This window comes from Leguminivora glycinivorella, chromosome 13, assembly GCF_023078275.1.
Source record: "Leguminivora glycinivorella isolate SPB_JAAS2020 chromosome 13, LegGlyc_1.1, whole genome shotgun sequence".
In the NCBI taxonomy this organism is placed as follows: Eukaryota; Metazoa; Arthropoda; class Insecta; order Lepidoptera; family Tortricidae; genus Leguminivora; species Leguminivora glycinivorella.
Genome location: NC_062983.1, coordinates 12,855,303 through 12,875,828, shown reverse-complemented (window position 1 = coordinate 12,875,828; position 20,526 = coordinate 12,855,303). Strand labels below are relative to the sequence as shown.

General features: G+C 40.4%; 1 protein-coding gene across 1 annotated transcript; it reads left to right on the top strand.

Moving 5' to 3' along the window:
- Positions 1 to 268: 268 nt before the first annotated feature.
- LOC125232733 (F-box only protein 11) lies at positions 269 to 20,513 on the top strand. The gene is made up of 14 exons (XM_048138492.1): positions 269 to 649; positions 3,340 to 3,580; positions 4,241 to 4,408; positions 4,908 to 5,112; positions 5,923 to 6,265; positions 12,565 to 12,683; positions 13,396 to 13,533; positions 14,083 to 14,409; positions 14,894 to 15,088; positions 15,520 to 15,825; positions 16,278 to 16,458; positions 17,877 to 18,024; positions 18,219 to 18,317; positions 18,745 to 20,513. Exons 1-14 carry the CDS (start codon positions 553 to 555, stop codon positions 18,872 to 18,874), a joined length of 2,697 nt encoding a protein of 898 aa, XP_047994449.1. The 5' UTR covers positions 269 to 552; the 3' UTR covers positions 18,875 to 20,513.
- The last annotated feature ends 13 nt before the right edge of the window (positions 20,514 to 20,526 follow it).

The window sequence follows — 20,526 nt, the reverse complement described above, 5'->3', positions numbered from 1 at the left end:
GACAATGTGCAATCTTAAAATTATTTGTAGTAGATCCCTCATTTTGAAATTCTCTTGAAATTAAATTTGATTTTTTTTTATTATTGTATAAAAAACTTAAGCAAATTAAAAACGTTGTACTTTGCGTACCAATAAGTGTTTTTATAAACAATAATTGTTTATTTTGAATGCATAGAAAAAAGAAACAAGTCTAGTTTTCTTTTTTTACAATAAAGATGGCGGTAGTGTCAAGCCGCCATCTTTAAATCCGCCATATTTTGCTCAGAGGAGAGTCGAGTCGCCCGTAGCTCGTCTAGGGTAGAGCGGATTTTTAGTATAATTCATTTAAATAATGATTTTTATGAGTTAACAGTTATCATTTTAGTATCAGTGATTAGTGTTTTGTTTGTAAATCTTAAATACATTAGTTTAGCAGTCACTGATGTGGTGTAATCTCTATTTCCCGTTTCGTTTTACCAATCTAATCTAAACAGAAAATGGCCGACGGTGTTGGTGCGGGTGTCTCCTTTGTTTAGTGCTGAATTCTAGTGAAAATAAGTATTAAAAGGAATAATGCCTAGTGCCTCGTTTTCCTCTTCGCGTTCTTACGTTCGCAGATCGCGAAGAAAAGGCGGACATCGAATCCCGTTGCCTTCTAGGACACAATCGAGTAAGTAATCCGGGTCGGCCGATGTCGCCTCAATCCGTATGAACGGGTCATTATCGACATTTTCACAAATGAGCTAGGTTTCATAACATTGTTAAAACTATTGGTACTCGAGTGTTAATGTGTGCCACGAAGATACCAACGAATTCTGCTAGCGCTAGTCATTTTTCTATATTTTGCAATTGTGCGAAAATCTCTCACGGTGTCTCGCTGAAAATATTTAAATCGTTGGTCATTGTTCCCGTCTGTTGATTGGCATGCTAATTCTTAAGTTTCAATGTACGAATATCTGTCGATGATATTGAATAGCGCATTTCAGTGACATTTTGCGCAATATGAGTATTGATTTGGTAGTCGAAAACTTATTTTGCACACATGATGAAACAGCTGTTTTCTAAAACCAGCCTATGTTGAGCAAATTACGGAACTACATTTTTCTATTTGCATACTAAACGAAAACATATAGGCTGTTTTCATTTATTCATAATCATGTATTCTTCCATCTGGATTGAGGCATTTGGGTACCATACTAATTTTATTTACATATTGTATTTACTTTGTATTTTCTTGGACCCAAGTGATAAGATACTGCAAATAGTGATAAGTATGTTTATATCCGCATGTTTATTTAGTTTTATGTGTCAATGAAACCATTAAATGAAGTGATTAAAAAAGACATTTGTTAGTAATACATTGTACTCTGCCCAACTACTAGATTTGCAAATTATCATGCTGTGTACTGTGCTAAACAGCCTTTAAGAGTTGCTAATAGTTACTACAAGACCTAAGGTCTAGACTTCCCTAGATTGCAAATCAACTTGGATTGTCCAAAAAGTTCAGTATCATTTTGGATGAAACCCGACCGAATAAGAAAAAAGCAAACAACTTGTATGATCCAAAACAACTACTGATGAAAGCAAGCGCGGATCCAGCTTCGTGCCCAGGGGGGGGGGTCACGTGGTCTATTTGTATGGCCAACCTAGGCTCCAGGGGGGGTCATGACCCCCATGACCCCCCCCCCCTGGATCCGCACATGGATGAAAGTGACAAATGAAGATTGGGTGGTGAAGACACAAATTTAGGAGCTTAACTATAAACAAATGGGATGATCAAAGAGAACACCAGCATTTCCTTGAGGATTTCTCTTTGTTGACAACTTGAGACAAACAGGAATCATGGAGTCAATCTGAGATTAGAATCGCCACAATTTAACCCATATGTAGTAGTAGTAGTAAAACATTTTATTTTACCAGAAAATAATACAACACACAATAAAAAGAGCTTATCACTAGTACAAAGGCGAACTTATCCCTCTAAGGGATCTCTTCCAGTTAATCTTTGAGCAATTGAAGGAGAATTGGAGATGGTAGGCATACAGTACAAACGGCCCATATGCCACAGTCGACTTCTACGACGGGAAGAAAGGGGGTGGTGAAATTCTTAACCTGTCACCACACGGGGTGATGTATGGGGACATTTATATGTGATGCAATTAAAACTGAAAATATGCAAATAGTATAAAAAACTTGTTCTAAGATTTATATGGGTAAGAATAATCTGCAAAATTAAGGGATTAAAAGGTACAGAAAATATTTACCTGTGTGGTGACGGGTTAAGAATTTCACCACCCCCTGTCTTCCCGTGGGTGTCGTAGAAGTCGACTGTGAGATTTGGGTTAAAATTGTGGCGTAGGCGAGAGGCTGGCAACCTGTCACTGCAATGTCACAATTTTCGTTTTCTTTTAACCCCTTAATTGCCAAGAGTGGCACTGAGACTTTAGTAGTTTCATGTGCTCTGCCTACCCCTTTATGGGATACAGGCGTGACTGTATGTATGTATGTAGAAAATTAGATTATTGTAACTGGGACAAGTTTATGAGATCTTGAAATAGGCTAGTTTCCTATACCTACTTCTAATAAAATATTTTATGCAGTGCACAAAATAAAGCACCACATAATTAGAAGATAAATATGGACGGTAGTTATGTTTTAACATAATTTCTATTTAATAAGTCAAAGAGGAAGATATAAAGTAAATGAATAGACCATGATGTCATTCTTCAGTATTTCATAGTAATTCCATACTAGCAAATCGTTTTGACAGTTCTTAAAAAGAAGCTGATTTGACTAGAAGGAAACTAGCCTATTGTCTTGATACTATTTTGTATTCAATTTATAAAAATAATAAGACTTAGCATAGTAATTAATTTTGTCTAATTACTTTTTCATAATGGTTATAATTTCTTAAAAACATATACCAGTAGGAACAAAAATCCTGAATAAGTTTCTAGCTATTTTCCATTTGGTTGTGTTCATAAACAGGTTTTCCACAAATACTATGACAAGCAAGACTATGTATGTATATTGTTTTCTTTGTTTTAAAATAAAACTAATTGAAGAAAACATGTTTTTCAATGTAAATTCAATGAATCATAATTATATTTTGAACAATATTTGAGTCTGCAACATTTTGTGAATTGCTATAAAGTTTTCATAGGCTCACTAGGAAGGAGGACAGCCACTTCATGGAACTTTTATTATTATAGTACAAATTAGGAATAATTAAAATGTAATTAATACAAATTTTCTAATATCAAACGATTTAATTACTTAAAAAAATTACAATTTAGAAAAAACTAAATGCAGGCAATCATTTTTGTCAGTTGGCATTTCCTGACAGCCTTCTATTTCCAGCGGAGCCATGTGAGTCAGTGCCGTGCCCCAACAACGTGACCGGCAGCGCCATGGCGGCCACGGCGTGCGCGGGCCCGAGCGGCAGCGGCGGCGGCGGCTCCCCGCCCGTGCCCGCCGCCGCGCCCGCCACCACCGCCGGCCACCACAGCCCCTACGACCTGCGCCGCAAGAGCCCGCCCGCCTACCACGAGCCCGGCCCATCAGGCGCTTGCTCGCTGCCGGCCAGAAAGAGGCCTAGGACGTAAGTCTGTCTTCTACCTGACGCGGCGCACTCCGGCGGCCGCGGCCATCACTAATATTGGTGACTAGAACTAGCAGTAGTTACCGGTCGCTCCTCGCTCTACTATAGAAAGAGGCATTTTGGCACTATTCTGTGTTAGAAAGACGAGATTTGTGTGGAATACGTTATAGTGATGTAAATTACAAAAACAGCATTTAACTTTCATTCAACCTTTATGAGGATTTTGGTGTGTTCAATCACCTGTTATAATATAACAATCCTATTTGTAAGGCTATTAAAAGAGCAAAGCAGTTTTTTGCAGGTTATGATTATGATGAAGTCAGGGAGTAACATATCTTTGTAGATTACTGTACACTAAACAAATGTAAAGTGTTAAATATTATCTTTAGTTATTCATTTCAATTTAAGAAAGTCAGACACATTAAAAGTTTTCCTAGTTTGCTAATCAATTTCTATGAACTGTAAACATTATTGTTATAGGCACTTAGAATGTTTGTAAAATGCACTCTAGTATCTTTATTACCTTATTCTAGAGCAAGCTATAGTCATCATCAATACTAAGAAGTAATGTCATTCATACCTAAGGCAGATCATTAGTAAAGTAAATGTGCTGATATCATTTTATTTACCTTATTGGCTAAACAGAAATATTTGTTCTAGATCGCTGTCTCAAGGCGTGGACGTATGCAACGTATCTCAGTACCTTCAGTATGAGTTGCCCGATGAGGTGCTTCTGTGTATCCTGTCGCACCTCACCGAGCGCGATCTGTGCCGCGTGGCGCAGGTCTGCAAGAGATTCAACACCATCGCAAATGATACTGAGCTATGGTAAGTTAGACCAATTATTATAGAAGCTCTTTATTACAAAGGAAACCCGCTTATGCACTAATTCAAACAGGGTAAAACTGCTGACGCTGTTGTAGAATAAACTTGTAATCTACCTTTCTTTTAGTACCTACCATACAGGGTTTACAGTCTTTACAATTTTGCAAACTGCAGTTAGGCCAGGGACTGTCAAACACAGACAGAGATAAACATATCTTTGTCATGCTAATAGCGCCTAAAAGAAAGTAATATCTAAAAAAATTTACTTTTTTTTGTTCTTCCATACTGACAAGCTGTGTTTGACAGACAATAGGCATTATAACTGCAGAATACAGCTTTGTCTCACTATAGAGAACGGTGAACAGTGTGTAAACATATTAGGTTGCTATATTTTGATTTACGTAAAAAACAGTAATATTTAGGAAATTGGAAAAAATATAACTTAGTACCAAGCACCACATTAAAACATTGCAAAAACCTAACCATAAACATTGGTTCACAGGAAAAGCCTCTACCAATCGGTGTTTGAATACGACATGCCATTGATGCACACCGCACCGTGCCAGTTCGAGTTCATGACGGCTGATGAGTGCGATGCCGACAACCCGTGGAAGGAGAGCTTCAGGCAGCTATATTACGGCATTCACGTGCGACCCAACTTCCGTCCCAAGAAGGACTCGAGGATTAAGCATTTTAATACTATTAGAGTAAGTTTCCTATCTTTCTAAGTAACATGGTCATAGTGAGAATTGTGGATTCGACGCCGACAACCCGTGCCGTGGAAGGAGCTTCAGGCGGCTATACTATGGCATTCATGTGCGACGTAAGAAGGACTTGAAGATCAAGCATTTTAATACTACTTTCTCAAACATGCAATGAAATATTGTCTTTACGTTTCTTAAAATGGGCTGGGAAGTATCGCTTTTTGGGCGTAACAACTCGAGAGGACTGTAAAGGGATTTCATATTATTTTTTAGGCCTAGGCCTGCAAAGTAACTTTTTTTTATAAAATATTGTCCTTTAGAGCATTTTTTTTTATTTCATTGTATGTTTGAGAAAAGCACTATACATGCCTCGGCGTGAAAACGGATTCCCGGCCTCGTATCCCTATCCGGCTTCGCTCGCACGCTCGCTCGGCCGTATATACCCACTTGGCCGGAAATCCTCATTTTCCCGGCCTCTGATGTAATGTACTATTTTTGAACATGGTTAGTGTTTTTAAAGGAGGGTTTTGAGGCTTTTAGTGGGACCGGACTGAAGATACTTTGTAGGATCGATTTCCGAAAATCGGTCTTCGATTCGGTCAACCTGATATATTAAATAGGTATTTTAAGAGAAAAGTTTACTCCTAAAAAAATAAGAGAATTCTTAGAGATATTTTGGATGACTCATTAAAGCGCAATGCAAAACGTCCATAGAGTCGTATCATGTGCTATTCGCGTTCTGCGTTTTGTTTACAACACAAAGTGGGTACGCTCGTCTGTAATGAATATTGTAATGTGAAATTGTTGATTTAGGCCGCTCTGGAATACGTGGAGGAGCGCGGCGGGTCGACGGCCACGAGCAGCAGCGGCAGCTCGCCGGGCGCGGCGGCCGCGGGCGGGGGCGGGGGCGGGGGCGGGGGCGGTGCGGCGGGCGGCGCGGCGTGCGGCGCGGCGTGCGCGTGCGGCGCGGGCGCGGGCGCCGCCTGCGCCTGTCGCCGCGCCGCGCAGCCCGCGCCCGCGCTCGTCTTCGTGCACGCCGGCCTCTACCAGGAGGAGTGCCTCGCCATCGACACTGATGTGCAGCTCATCGGTGAGATTATCATACTGCCCACCTGGGACTCGAGTGCCCGGCGACACCTACACCGGTTTACCCGAATTCATAAACACTAATAAACGGTGGCACGTCGACACGGATGGTGTTACAACTAAGAATTCATGGTAAATATTATACATTACCCAAAAAATCGTAAGAATATGTTGGTATTTGAATCATATTCATTTTTTTTAAGTGAAACTTTTAATGCGATTTCCGACTGACAGCGCGTACCAGTGTTACGTTGCGTGAAATGCCGACTCGCTCTGCGCGTAACGTTCTGTCAGTGTCGTTGCGTTAATCGCAACTCACTCGTTCCATTCATTCACTTATTCACTCAGTTGGCGACAGAACAGAAATTAATTGGAATGTGTTTTATATTTAGATCGAGTGCAAAATGAGTTTGTTTATTTTTTAATAATTTGAACAAATAGCAATGTAAAATATTTAAAACAGTAAAAAAATGGACTGTAATAAACGCAATAACGTGATGGTCACTTGACAAAATATATTTGTGGTAATGTTAGTTAGTTAGTTAGTTGTATTGGGCATTTTCCGCAAGTCGACATCCATTGTGCCTATTTTGCGTGAAATAGACGGGGTAGCACTACTCCAACCACCCCAGCTCCTCTACAAATCCTAGCAGTGTTTTCAGGTTGCTAAATACCTCTTTCAGTGTGTTTGGCGTACCTAGATACTTGTTGCTATATACTTCTACCTGTTTACACTCTAGAAGAAAGTGTTTGGTGGTTTCTTCTGCTTCCATGCACGCTCTGCACATGGGGCTATCGGTTATACCTATGTTATTGAGGTGTTTGTTCAGTGTGTTGTGTCCTGTCATCAATCCTACTAGTTTGCGCAGTTGCTGTCTGGGTGTTCTGAGTAGGATTTTTGTGAGTTTTGTATTAGGTTCAGCAAGAATTTCCTTGGTTTGTCTACATGTGTCTAACTCTACCCAGTATTTGTTGTGTAGCTGTTTGTAGTGTTGACTAAGTTGGTTTTTCCTATGCGTTACTGGTAGGGGTATGATGGGTTCAGGGCCATATGCCGGTGTGGCTGATCCTTCTCGGGCCAGTTCATCCGCTGCATCATTCCCTCTTGATCCACTGTGCCCCTTTATCCATTGTATTGTTACTTTGTTGTCCTCTTCGCACACTTCCGTGAGTCTTTGATGACATTCTAGTATTAGTTTCGAGGTGAGTTTTGGGCTGTCTAGTGCCTGAAGCACTGATTTGCTGTCTGATAGTATCAGTATGTTTCCATGTTTTACCTGTCGTCTCTTTATGGCATTGCAAGCTTCTATTATTCCTACACATTCGGCTTGGAATACCGTGCTGTGTTCACCTAGGGGCTTGGAAATGTGTATGTTTAGATCTTCTGAGAAGACTCCACACCCTGTTCCCTCTTTTGTTTTTGATCCGTCTGTAAATATTCTTAGATTTGTTTGGTTTAGTCCTTCTTTTGGATCTTCTGTTAGCAGTGTCGTGTACTTTTTGCAGAAGATCGTGGTTTTTGGTATTTTGTCTACTGGCGCTTCTAGCATCGGCAGTTTTGAGATCATGTCGCCATATACTATTTTGTGCGTTGAGTTGAGTTTTGTCCATAGGGTTAGGTCTTTCAGTCGGAGGACTGTAGCTGCAGCTTCCTTTTGTATATATATGTGTAGGGGTAAGAGTCCTAGCATTATTTCTAAAGCTGCTGTCGGAGTAGTTCTCATACATCCCGTTGTTGCTACACATGCTAGTCGTTGTGTTTTATTCAGCTTGTCTATTGCCGTAGTTTGCTTGGTGCGGGGCCACCATACAATAGCACCATAGCTGATCATCGGCATTATTACCATTTTGTATAGCCACAGTATGATGTGGGGAGCAAGACCCCATTTCTTGCCCACCATCCTTCGGCATTGCCAGAAAGCCACTGTTGCTTTGCTTAGTTTTTGTTCTAGGTGTTTACTCCAGTTGAGTTTGTCGTCGAGGATTATGCCTAGATATTTCACCTCTTTTGAAAGTGTATTGTGGTAATGTATACGAAGTTTCACTTCTTCCGCGTGGAGGGACTCGACATACTGTTTTTTTTTTACTATAATCACTTCTTCACAATTCCTAATTTCATAGTTGCAGCATTATTGTCTAAAAATGAAGATTATTAAAATTAAACTACACTACACTCAATCTAGGTTTTATAATTTATCAAATTATATTCCGATTTGTGAATTAAAATATTTTCCATTTGTAAATAAATCAAACTAATTTTCGGCTCATTCTCTAATTTTATTTTATATCTACTTTCAACTCTACGATTTCAGGACAATATTTTTTCATAAAATATTTTAAATGTTATCTTATATTTTGATAATTTGTTCTAATAACAATTATCACGATTCTATGACTTGCTTGGACATCCTACTAACCCCAGCCACACAGAGTGAAACGGAACGCAACCGCGTCATTTACAATTTGCGAACTAATTCGATATTTTTTATTCGTGTTTTTTAAAAACTAATAGACCTAGTAGCGTGAAATATTACAAAAAATAAGTGATTAAGTGTTAGAAAAATAACTCTTAAGTGTCCTATAAAAGTGATATCTAGAAATAAGTGCGAAACAATACTGATATTAACGGTCAAAATCTCATAGTGCAACCTAACCTCAAAACAATTCAAACTCTTGTGAAAACTTAATTCATTCATAATGTTCGGCCAAATACAAATTGAAAATGGATAATAAGTGTACTATTTAATCAGATTCATCTAAGAGATGGGGGGAAACTCAAAAGAAAACAGTGAAAACAGTGAAACCAAAAACATGCGCCAAAATAAACCGCTCGTTCAACAAGTTTTCCATAAAGGATTATTTCACGCGAATCCTAGACAAATGTGCAATTCGGAGGGCCCTAGCGCCAGCCAGCCAAACAATCACACATCGGAAACAAAAGGAAAATCGGAGGGGTCAAGCCAAATTCCTCCTAAGACAAACCAAAACCACCAGAATGCAGATGAAAACACGTACGAGTCTAGCCGAGCGGAGTCCTCCGCAATGGAACCAGTAGACGTCATTACAGTTCCCTGGCAGAGAGCCCCAGGTCAAAAAAGACTTCGCTCTCCTGATCAAAACTTGCCTACCCACAAGATACAAAAAACAAAAAGTAATGTCCAGACTCAAATTAATCAACCAGTATCAACTCATACACCCATTGAAAACAGTTTCCAGCTGCTAGACCTTGATAAGTCTCAAGACAGAGAAACAGAAAAGCAAGAAGCTGCTGAATCATTAAATGCGCCAAACAAGCCACCCTCAACTTACTTATATGGAATTGAAAACGTGGAGGAGCTTACAAAGTGCCTGCTAGAAGTAATGAAAAAAGAAGATTATACATACAAAATAGTTTCAAGGGATGAAATGATAATTTCCACCAAAACTGTGCCAATATACAAAAAACTAATTGACCACATCCGTGCCAAGGGACTTATTGGTCACACTTTTAAGCCCAAGGGGGAAAGATGGACAAAAATAGTCATCAAAAACCTTCACCACACTACCCCGAAGGAAGCTATTATAGAAGCCATAGAAAATACAGGTAACCGGGTCATGGGAGAAATCATCAATGCCCGTAACAAAAACACAAAAGAACCCTATAATGTGTTTTTTGTAAACCTAGACCCAAATGAAAATAATAAACTCGCTAAAGAAATACAATACATTTACAACCAACGCGTCAAAATAGAAGACCCAAGGAGAGTAACCGATATACCCCAGTGCACAAGATGCCAGCAGTATGGTCATACAAAAAATTACTGCATGCGCCCTTATGTGTGTTGTAAATGTGCTGGTGCTCACAATACAACAGAATGTAAAAAAGACAAGAAAATTCCTGCTACATGTTACTTCTGCCGAGGGTCCCACCCGGCAAGTTACAAAGGCTGCAAAGTGTATCGGGAAATTTTACGTAGAAAAATAAAAACAAAACAAACTAGAGAAAAACAAAGCGAAACTCACCTTGAGGACATCCCTAACTCGAATGCAGCTCAAACTATACAAGTCCAACAAGCCCAAGACATTGAATTACACCATCATACAACAAGCCAAATCACCACACCACAAGAGACAAACCTCAGAACAGAATCTTCAGGAGCAATGGAATACAAATATAGTGATGCCCTTAAAAAACAGCCAAAGCTGAAAAACAAAGTGGACTCAAGAAAGCCACAGCCAAACAAACTCAATGAGTTAAAAACTAATGCTAATACATACCATACTGAAAACCAAGCCATGTTATTACAGACACTAAACAAACAAGCAGAAAAAATTGACCAACTCGTGACACAAGTAGGAGCTCTTGTATCACTAATAACAACGCTTATCAATAAGTTACCGTAATAGATCTTAGAATTGCTACATGGAATGTAAACGGGTTATTGTCCAATAAAAAAGAAATGGAACTCATACTTGAAACAAATAAAATAGATATTATGCTGGTATCTGAGACACATCTGAACAATAAAAAACAATTCATATTACAAAATTACAATGTTTATAATACAGATCACCCTGATGGGACCTCCCATGGGGGAACAGCAATAATAATCAAGAGCAGTATTAAGCACTATATGCATAGTGAATATAAAGAAAACTACCTTCAAAGTACCACTATAACTGTACAGGATAGAATTGGAGAAATAAATATAAGTGCAGTGTATTGCCCTCCCAAGTTCTCTATTAAGGAAGAAATGTTTAGGAATTATTTCAAGACTTTAGGCAAAAGGTTCATCACCGGAGGTGACTGGAACAGTAAGCATACACATTGGGGTTCCCGTCTGGTAACCACCCGGGGTCGCGAACTGAAAAAATGTATCGACAACCTGAAACTTATAACCTTATCAACCGGAGAACCAACATATTGGCCTACTGACACAAATAAAGTTCCAGACTTATTAGACTTCTTCATCATCAAGGGCTTTTCTGATACATATTTTCATATTGGCAGCTGCTATGACAGTTCCTCTGATCACTCACCAGTCATTGGAACATTTAGTGCCAACATAATACATAGAGAACACCCATTAGCATTATGTAACCATAGAACAAACTGGACTGCTTTTACTGAACATCTAGATAACCATATAAACTTAAGAGCCAGGCTAAAGACTGAAGAAGATATCGATGAGGCAACCTTCTATATAACAAACAAAATACAAGAAGCTGCCTGGCACTCAACTCCATGCACCAAGACTACTAACTCCACAAAAATGATATCCCTAGAAATTAGAAACAAGGTTAAAGAGAAAAGACAACTAAGAAGAAGATGGCAAACAAGTAGATACAGGGAGGACAAAACTGCATTTAATCGAGCTGCCAGAGAACTAAAAGCTATAATTAAGGATCATGAAAATCAAACATTCCACCAAAAGTTGAGTTCTTTGTCATCCACAAAAAAAGACAATTATTCCTTATGGAAAATAACTAAGCAGTTTAAGCAACCGAAACAAACGGTGCCCCCTATAAAATCACAGAGTGGAACCTGGGCAAAGAAGCCTGAAGAAAAGGCTGAACTATTTGCACAGCATCTTAGTCAGGTCTTTACACCAAATGCATCAACAATGCAAGACTTTGAAAAAGAGGTTGATGCTAGATTAAACAGCGATCAACAATTATCACTACCTCTGAAACCTGTTACACCCAGAGAACTCTACCGAGTGATCAGAAACCTAGGAAAAGCGAAGGCACCAGGGTTTGACCTGATAACAGCTGAGATACTTAGACACCTTACAAAGAAACCAGTGGTATTTCTCACCATGCTATTCAACGCCATTCTAAGATTACACTACTTCCCAAAGCTCTGGAAAGTCTCCCAGATATGCATGGTACCAAAGCCCGGGAAACCTCCAACGGAACCAAGCTCATACAGACCCATCAGCCTACTGCCCATATTATCCAAAACTTTTGAGAAAATACTGCTGTGTAGGTTAAAACCAGTACTGGAAGAGCATAACATAATACCTGATCACCAATTTGGTTTCCGACAAAATCACTCGACAGTTGAGCAAGTACACCGTGTAGTAGCAAAGATAAGACAATCCTTAGAGCGTAAAGAATATTGCGCTGCTGCTTTTCTTGACATACAGCAAGCATTTGACCGCGTCTGGCACAAGGGGCTCCTATTTAAACTGAAAAACTTACTTCCTAACTCATTCTATATGATTTTAAGATCTTACATACAGGAGAGAAAGTTCCAGGTTAAATTTAATGACGAATACTCTGAACTCTATGACATAAACGCTTCTGTTCCTCAAGGTTCTGTCCTTGGACCTGTGTTGTACTCAATATATACCGCAGATCTTCCATGTACTGAAGACGTTGTCACAGCAACATATGCTGACGATACAGCGTGCCTTGCCGCTGATAAAGATCCCGCTGTAGCGTCACAAAAACTGCAAATACAGCTGCACAAAATCGACCAGTGGCTCGACAAATGGAGAATCAAGGCAAGTACAACCAAGTCACTCCAAATAACATTCACCCTACGAAAAGGAGACTGCCCGCCCGTAACTCTACGAGGAGAGACTCTACCCAGCGAATGCTGTGTTAAATACCTAGGCCTACACCTGGATAGGAGACTTACATGGGCCAACCACATCAAAGCAAAGAAGAATGAAGCTAACATACAATATAAACGGTTACTATGGCTAATTGGAAGACAGTCTCCTCTGACACTTAGCAACAAACTTCTGGTTTACAAATGTATCATAAAACCTATATGGACGTACGGTATTCAGCTCTGGGGATCAGCCAGCAACTCTAACCTCGAGATCCTCCAAAGATTCCAGAATATTATTCTCAGAACAATATCTTGTGCACCCTGGTTTGCCCGAAATAAAGAAATACATGATTACCTTCATATACCAACCATTAAAGAGGAAGTAAATAGCTTCTCAAGGAAATACAAGGAAAGACTCACAATCCATGAAAATGAACTTGCTAGAGACCTACTAAATGAAAACAGTAACAACACAAGACTCAAAAGGTGGAAGATCTTGGAACTAGACCAGAGAGAATAACGCCCCCTCTCTCCACAAAAAAGGAATGGTGGTTAATGGACCACCACCGGGAAAATGTTATTAATAGTACCATACAATCTGATTATGGCTAAGAAAGCCGATGGCAGATGAAACTTCAAAAAAAAAAAAAAAAAAAAAGGGCGCCTACCAGGACAACGAGATATCGCGCAACGCGCTCGCTGGCATCTGGGTCAAGAACTTTGCCAACCCTATCATGCGCCGCAACCACATACACCACGGGCGTGACGTCGGTATATTCACGTTTGAGAATGGACTGGTGAGTGAGACTACACATTTGTATAAGTAAGCTAGCGGTCGCCAACCTGGTGATAGCACTGCGAGAACGTCGGCCTCTACGTCACGGATTACGCGCAGGGCGCCTACCGGGACAACGAGATAACGCGCAACGCGCTGGGCCGGCATCTGGGTCAACAACTTTGCTAACCCCATCATCCGCCACAACCACATACTAGTCGTGACGTCGGTATATTCACATTTGAAAATGGATTGGCAAGTGTTGATATTATCTATACCCGTTTGTGTAACTTATAATGCTAGGACAACGAGATCTCGCGCAACACGTTCGTCGGCATTTGAGCCAGGACTTTCGGCCACGAACTTCAATTGAGAATAAAATATGAAAGTTAGCGTTAGCGGTATATTCTGGTGTCAAGTTTGTGAACTGCAGGTCTTAAGGAGCACTCTTGATGTTTACAAATGTGTTGCAAATGCTAAAAAAAAACACTTTTAATTAGTAGCTTTTGAGACTGCCGGAGTATGTATATCAGACTCATTTGCCAAATGCTAACAATTTTAAAAATTTCAGGGCTACTTTGAAGCAAACGACATCCACAACAACAGAATCGCCGGTTTCGAAGTGAAAGCCGGCGCCAACCCCACCGTAGTGCACTGCGAGATCCACCACGGCCAGACCGGGGGCATCTACGTGCACGAGTCTGGCCTCGGCCAGTTCATCGACAACAAGATACACTCCAACAACTTCGCGGGCGTGTGGATCACCTCCAACAGCAACCCCACCATCCGTCGCAACGAGATTTACAACGGCCACCAGGGCGGCGTGTATATATTCGGCGAGGGCCGCGGGCTCATCGAGCACAATAATATTTATGGAAATGCTTTGGCGGGTATTCAGGTTAGTTGGACGCTTATTTTCGTTGTGATTCTCGCTTTTAGGTCGTGTTGTGTTGTTTATGATGACGCGAGAACTTGACAAATCTCAACTTTAAATGTCACGGCAATTTTGACTGACACACGTCTCCGGGAATAGCGCGATATGTATACATTTATTTTAAAATGTAAATCTTAATTGCTAGCCAAACTTGATGAAGTAGGTATATTAGTTATATTGGACATCAAAGATACATAATAATACAAATGAAAATGACCATTGGTATGCTCACTTTACTCTGGGATTCGGGTTCCATTGTGATACGAGGAATGGGTTAGCAACCTGTTACTGCAAAAATTACACATTCTGTTTCTTTCAATTCAATAGTTACTAAAAGTGGCACGGAAACTTGAACAATTTCAGGCGTCCAATTTTGTATTTATGTATCTCTATTTTAACTCGTGAAGGTTATATGTAAATACAATACTAATCTAAGTTTTATTTTTAGATCCGCACAAACAGCGACCCGATAGTCCGGCACAACAAGATCCACCACGGGCAGCACGGCGGCATCTACGTGCACGAGAAGGGCCAGGGGCTCATCGAGGAGAACGAGGTGTACGCCAACACGCTCGCCGGCGTCTGGATCACCACCGGCTCCACGCCCGTGCTGCGCCGCAACCGCATACACTCCGGCAAGCAGGTAACGATCTCACAACCGTGCTCGCAAGCGTAGGGTTTTGCAGACTCGAATCGACACGGAGCTCTCAAACTTTCGAGAAGGCTCTGAAGAGGCACACTGAAAGTTTCGAACATATGAGGAAGGATTTTTCTAGACTAACGAATTTTTCTATGAACTTCATACCTATGCCCTTCCTTGATGCCGTGTGACGGGCTAAGAATTTCACCACCCCCTTTCCCACCGTTGGCGTCGTAGTGTGTAGGTCAATTGTGGTGTGGGCGATGGGCGGATAGAAAATAAACATATAGTGTTACCAGAAAAAAAACTTTGAGAAAATGTATGTAATTCGACAGGGACAGCAGACGATGGCTTATCAAATTGGTTTTTAAATTCACTAAATTAGTGGCACGCATCTAATAATATTGCCTTACTAATATCTGTCTTTCTAACAGGTCGGCGTATATTTCTACGACAACGGCCACGGAAAGCTAGAAGACAACGACATCTTCAACCACCTATACTCCGGCGTCCAGATCCGGACCGGGAGCAACCCCGTCATCCGCGGCAACAAGATCTGGGGCGGCCAGAACGGCGGCGTCCTTGTCTACAATGGCGGCCTGGGGCTGCTCGAGCAGAACGAGATATTCGATAACGCCATGGCGGGTGTGTGGATTAAGACTGACTCCAACCCGACGCTCAAGAGAAATAAGATTTTTGATGGGCGCGATGGAGGAATTTGTATTTTTAATGGAGGAAAGGTGAGTCCCGGTTATCTTCCATAAATTTAACAATGGTCACATATTACATGTTGCTGAGAAAAAAAAATGTTTCGGATACACTCGTAAAATCAGAACGCATAATTCGTGTGAGTCTCTAACATTTACGATATCCTTCATTAATTCGAATCTTCCTAAAACAAACAAAACTGAGTAAGCAACGCTAAAATCACAACTGTTCGGAACGTATCGCAGTAAAGGTATACATTGTAGTAGTTTTCCCTATGTGTTGCTGTTATTTACGTACCCATCTAAAAAGCAACTAGTCCACACAGAGCGAGAAGCGTCGCGGGACAAATGACCCATGTAGACGTGTCTAGTCCAGGCAACATTTGAAATTAATTAATATGTATTTTATCCTATTTTAGTTTTGTCATGGTATAAATTTGAATGCACAACAAAATCAATCAATAACTATTTGTTTTCGTGAACAGGGAGTGTTGGAGGAGAACGATATATTTCGCAACGCGCAAGCGGGCGTGCTGATCTCAACTCAGAGCCACCCGGTGCTGCGGCGCAACCGCATCTTCGACGGGCTCGCGGCCGGCGTCGAGATCACCAACAACGCCACCGCCACGCTCGAGCACAATCAGATCTTTAATAATAGATTTGGAGGTAAGTTTTATTTATTTACTAGCTTTTACCCGCGGCTTCGCTCGCGTTAAATTTCGGAATGCTCCATACAAACTTTCACCACAGTATAAAGCAGTAATAACTCTTCTAACAAACTTCACTCCGCGCGGTGTGTCGAAAACTACTCTCCATATGCACCGAATACATGCGAAACTGGTAAGTATTGGGCTGGACAGTCGGGGCCGCGTTCGCGCGCTGTGTTGACGTGTTGAGTTCGGGAGAAAATGACGTCAGCACCGAAGACATATTTTCGTTACTGTAGTGTTTATGGGTGTATGGAGAACAGTTCTCAAAATGCGGAAATGTCAGAATGTTCTTTAGAATTCCTAGACACCCAGAAAAGTAAGTGTTTGTTATATTTTTGCAGTGTTAGGTACATTATTGCTTACGTAAATGGCGTAAAAGTGAGATTTAAAGCTAGAATGACACATTAAAATCAATAAGGATTTATCTGTAACGACATTTAGGTAGATGCTGCGATCTATCTAGCTCGAAAGTTTGGTACCTACTTAAATATTGTGCAAACATCTATTCAAACCTTTTATGTAAATACGATTTCGTCAGTATTTAAGAAACAAACACGTACTTGAATCTTTATTAGATAAAAAGGTAGAAAGAGCGTTGGTACTAGCATAGCGCCATACACAGTTACTACGAGTAGGACAGTAGCACAGGTACAACCCTGCGTGACCTTGCGCAGTAGTAACGACCGCGTCGCCGCTGCCGGAGATTAACTACTGATTTATCCTTATACTGTGCTTTCACCCCCCAATTTAGAGAAGTGAGGGGGTCAGAAAGAGACAAAAAGTAGCCTATGTCACTCCCCTTCAACTATCTCCACTTAAAAAATTACGTCAATTCGTCGCTCCGTTTTGCCGTGAAAGACGGACAAACAAACAGACACACACACACACTTTCCCATTTATAAAAATTAGTAAGGACCAACAGTTTTTCTTTCGTTTGGTCATAATGATCTGACAATCAGGTTGGGTGCAGCCATTTGCTGTATAGAAATGCAGCTGAAGCGCGAGATTACATCCTAATATCTACCTTCTGCATTCTTCACGATGAGGCGCTGTACACGATAGACGTGGTTTCTAAAAGATTCAATACAAGTAACACGGATTTTTGTAACAAAGTTCTAAAGTTACGAGATTCACGGTATACCTAAGGGCTAGAACATGAAATATGTAAATAGAGGAGGATACTCTTTGTCTTTTAGCAATTTAAACATAAACAAGACATGACTACACGTAATATGCAAGTTGACACAATATGGTTCTATTATTTTAATACGATCGTCCAAGTGTTTCTAAGAAATTTCGTACTTGTTAAGTAATTTTAGATAGCACTACGTTGTACTTCTAGTTCTTGTTTGTAATAAAGTAACATTGTTCCAGGCCTTTGTCTAGCATCGGGCGTGTCGCCGTTAATACGAGGCAACAAAATATTTAGCAATCAAGACGCTGTGGAGAAGGCGGTCGGCGGCGGCCAGTGCTTGTACAAGATATCGTCGTACACGTCCTTCCCCATGCACGATTTCTATAGGTAACTTATACTGATTTAAGTGATTACTTCTAAATGATAGAGGTCTTGATCACAAGAAAGTAGAGTCTATTTCAGCGCGAGGCGGCTGTTATGAACTTATTATGTGAACCTCTTATTTCTATTCTATACATTCTCATTTCAAATGCCATATAGGGTTATCACAACTAATAAATAATCTGTGAATTTTGTTTCAGATGCCAGACTTGCAACACGACAGACCGCAATGCCATTTGTGTCAATTGCATCAAAACGTGCCATCAGGGACATGACGTTGAATTCATACGCCATGACAGGTCAGTTTATTACATTGATGATTTTTCTATACGCTAATTTCACAAATCCACACAATGTCTATATATAGCACCTTCCATCCATCATGACCTGTAGCGACCTTCTGACAAGAGTCACCATCAAATTCGACAGCTCCCATATCGCGCTCCACACCGCAAAGGACGTAGAAGGTCGAAAGGTCGGGAAATTGATCACAACGCAGGGTTCAATGACCTTACGCGAAAACGAGTAAAATGGCGCATTTCATTAATCGTTGGTGCCGACATGTCTCCTTAATTTACAACTGCCACAAGGACGGTAGCAAATAACAGTTCCACGTTGACTTATCGAGATTTCCCTGCTTAAATCTGTCTGTCCATGATGATAATCTCGATAAGTCTCATAATGATCTGACATAGACATGCACTAAAGCTTGTGTTCTGTGTGCAGATTTTTCTGCGACTGCGGCGCGGGCACGCTGTCGAACCAGTGCCAGCTGCAGGGCGAGCCGACGCAGGACACGGACACGCTGTACGACTCGGCCGCGCCCATGGAGTCGCACACGCTCATGGTGAACTGAGCGCGCCGCTGTGTCTCCTCTAGCGCTGTACTCTAGCGAGGACGATTATTTTTATTACCTAAATCTTCACGTTGTACATGTCATGTCGTGAGTCGCTATATTTGTAGGGCGCGTCCCACGCGCCCCCGATTCGCATTCGTGTAAACCTGTTTAAATAATTAGGCACTAGTTGAACGATTGCTGGTATTTCGACGTTACGCTGTCTGTATATGTAGGGGCATTTTTTTAATCATCTGTACTTAATAATTATGTATTTTGTCGAGTAGTATCATGCATTCCCAAATTGTAATCGTACCATAATCTCGAAAATCACATTGATATATTAGAATAATGTTATTCGTTTTATAAGATGTACCGGTAGCCGTGTTTACATTATAATGTCTACTATAGTTTCATAATCATGAGGAATATTATTTTTAGTGCTCATTCTAAATTTTTGATCGCTTAATCGATTTTTCTTAACAATTATGATTTGTGTTTAGCACTTTGTTTACAAGCTACCATTTTTTGTTTCGAATAATGGACGAGTTCAATAGCAGGGATGACTGTGTTTTGAAAATGCCATGTAAAATATTATACCTTATGTATAGTCCAAAAGTCCTTAGAAGATGGACAATCCTTGTATTATTATTTAGTAGCTACCAAGATTTGGTTCTCGATCCGGCGACTGCGGACGTCAGGATAGCGTTTCGTAATATTTGCTGTCCACATTTTTATTGAATTGACGACACTTATTATGTTTGATTTGGGGGCATTTATACCTCGGCTCTCCTGGCCCGGTGGCGGGAGCTTTAGTTAATAAAGATATGTAAGTATTGTTTGGGGTACAGCCGCGGTCGCGGCCGGAGGCGCGGCGCCATTTTAATCTCTCCATTAGGAGTCTGCCTCGCCTAACTATTTCGGCGCTCCTAATGCGCTTTGTAAATATTTATGTCACACAATAATCGAAACGTAGTAATTAATGTATTTGTATCATTATATTTTTATTATTGATCACAACATGTATGTTTAATTATGGTTAGGTCGTCGTATGCTCAGAGCGGAGCCGCCGCGTTGCGCGCGGGCCTCTGCAGCGCAGGCTCGCGCCCGCTAATGTATAATTAGGATGCGAATTAAAAGAACGAATGTGCGTATTTAAATGGAAAAGATCTTAGGTACAATTGATATTTTATTATATTGTTAATTTAAATTTGGTATTGATATCGATCGAGAAGCAATGTTAGGAACTGGGAAAGCCGAACGTGAGCGGCTAGAGTGCTGATAGTGATAAGTTAGCCGGTAAGCTATAATGAAAATCTAAATTACTCAGTAATCACTATTGCAAATTTCGAATTGTTAAATCGTCTCTCCATAGCACGGTATGTTCTGAATCTGCTTTTTTATAATCCTCAATCTGTGATCATCGCTAAATATGTAAGTGAAAATAATTTAGTTGGTCCCCACTACAGAACTATGACATTATTATTATATGTAACATCAAAATTATTGTGGCGCTGATGCTTTATATAATTGAATGTGAAAAATTGTTATTTATTGAATTGTCAGTATGATCTTAATTTATTGAATTAAAATCTGGATATTTTGTTTATACATGAAGATACCACTGTAAAAGCCGTGATATACATCATATAATATTATAAATTTGCATTTTA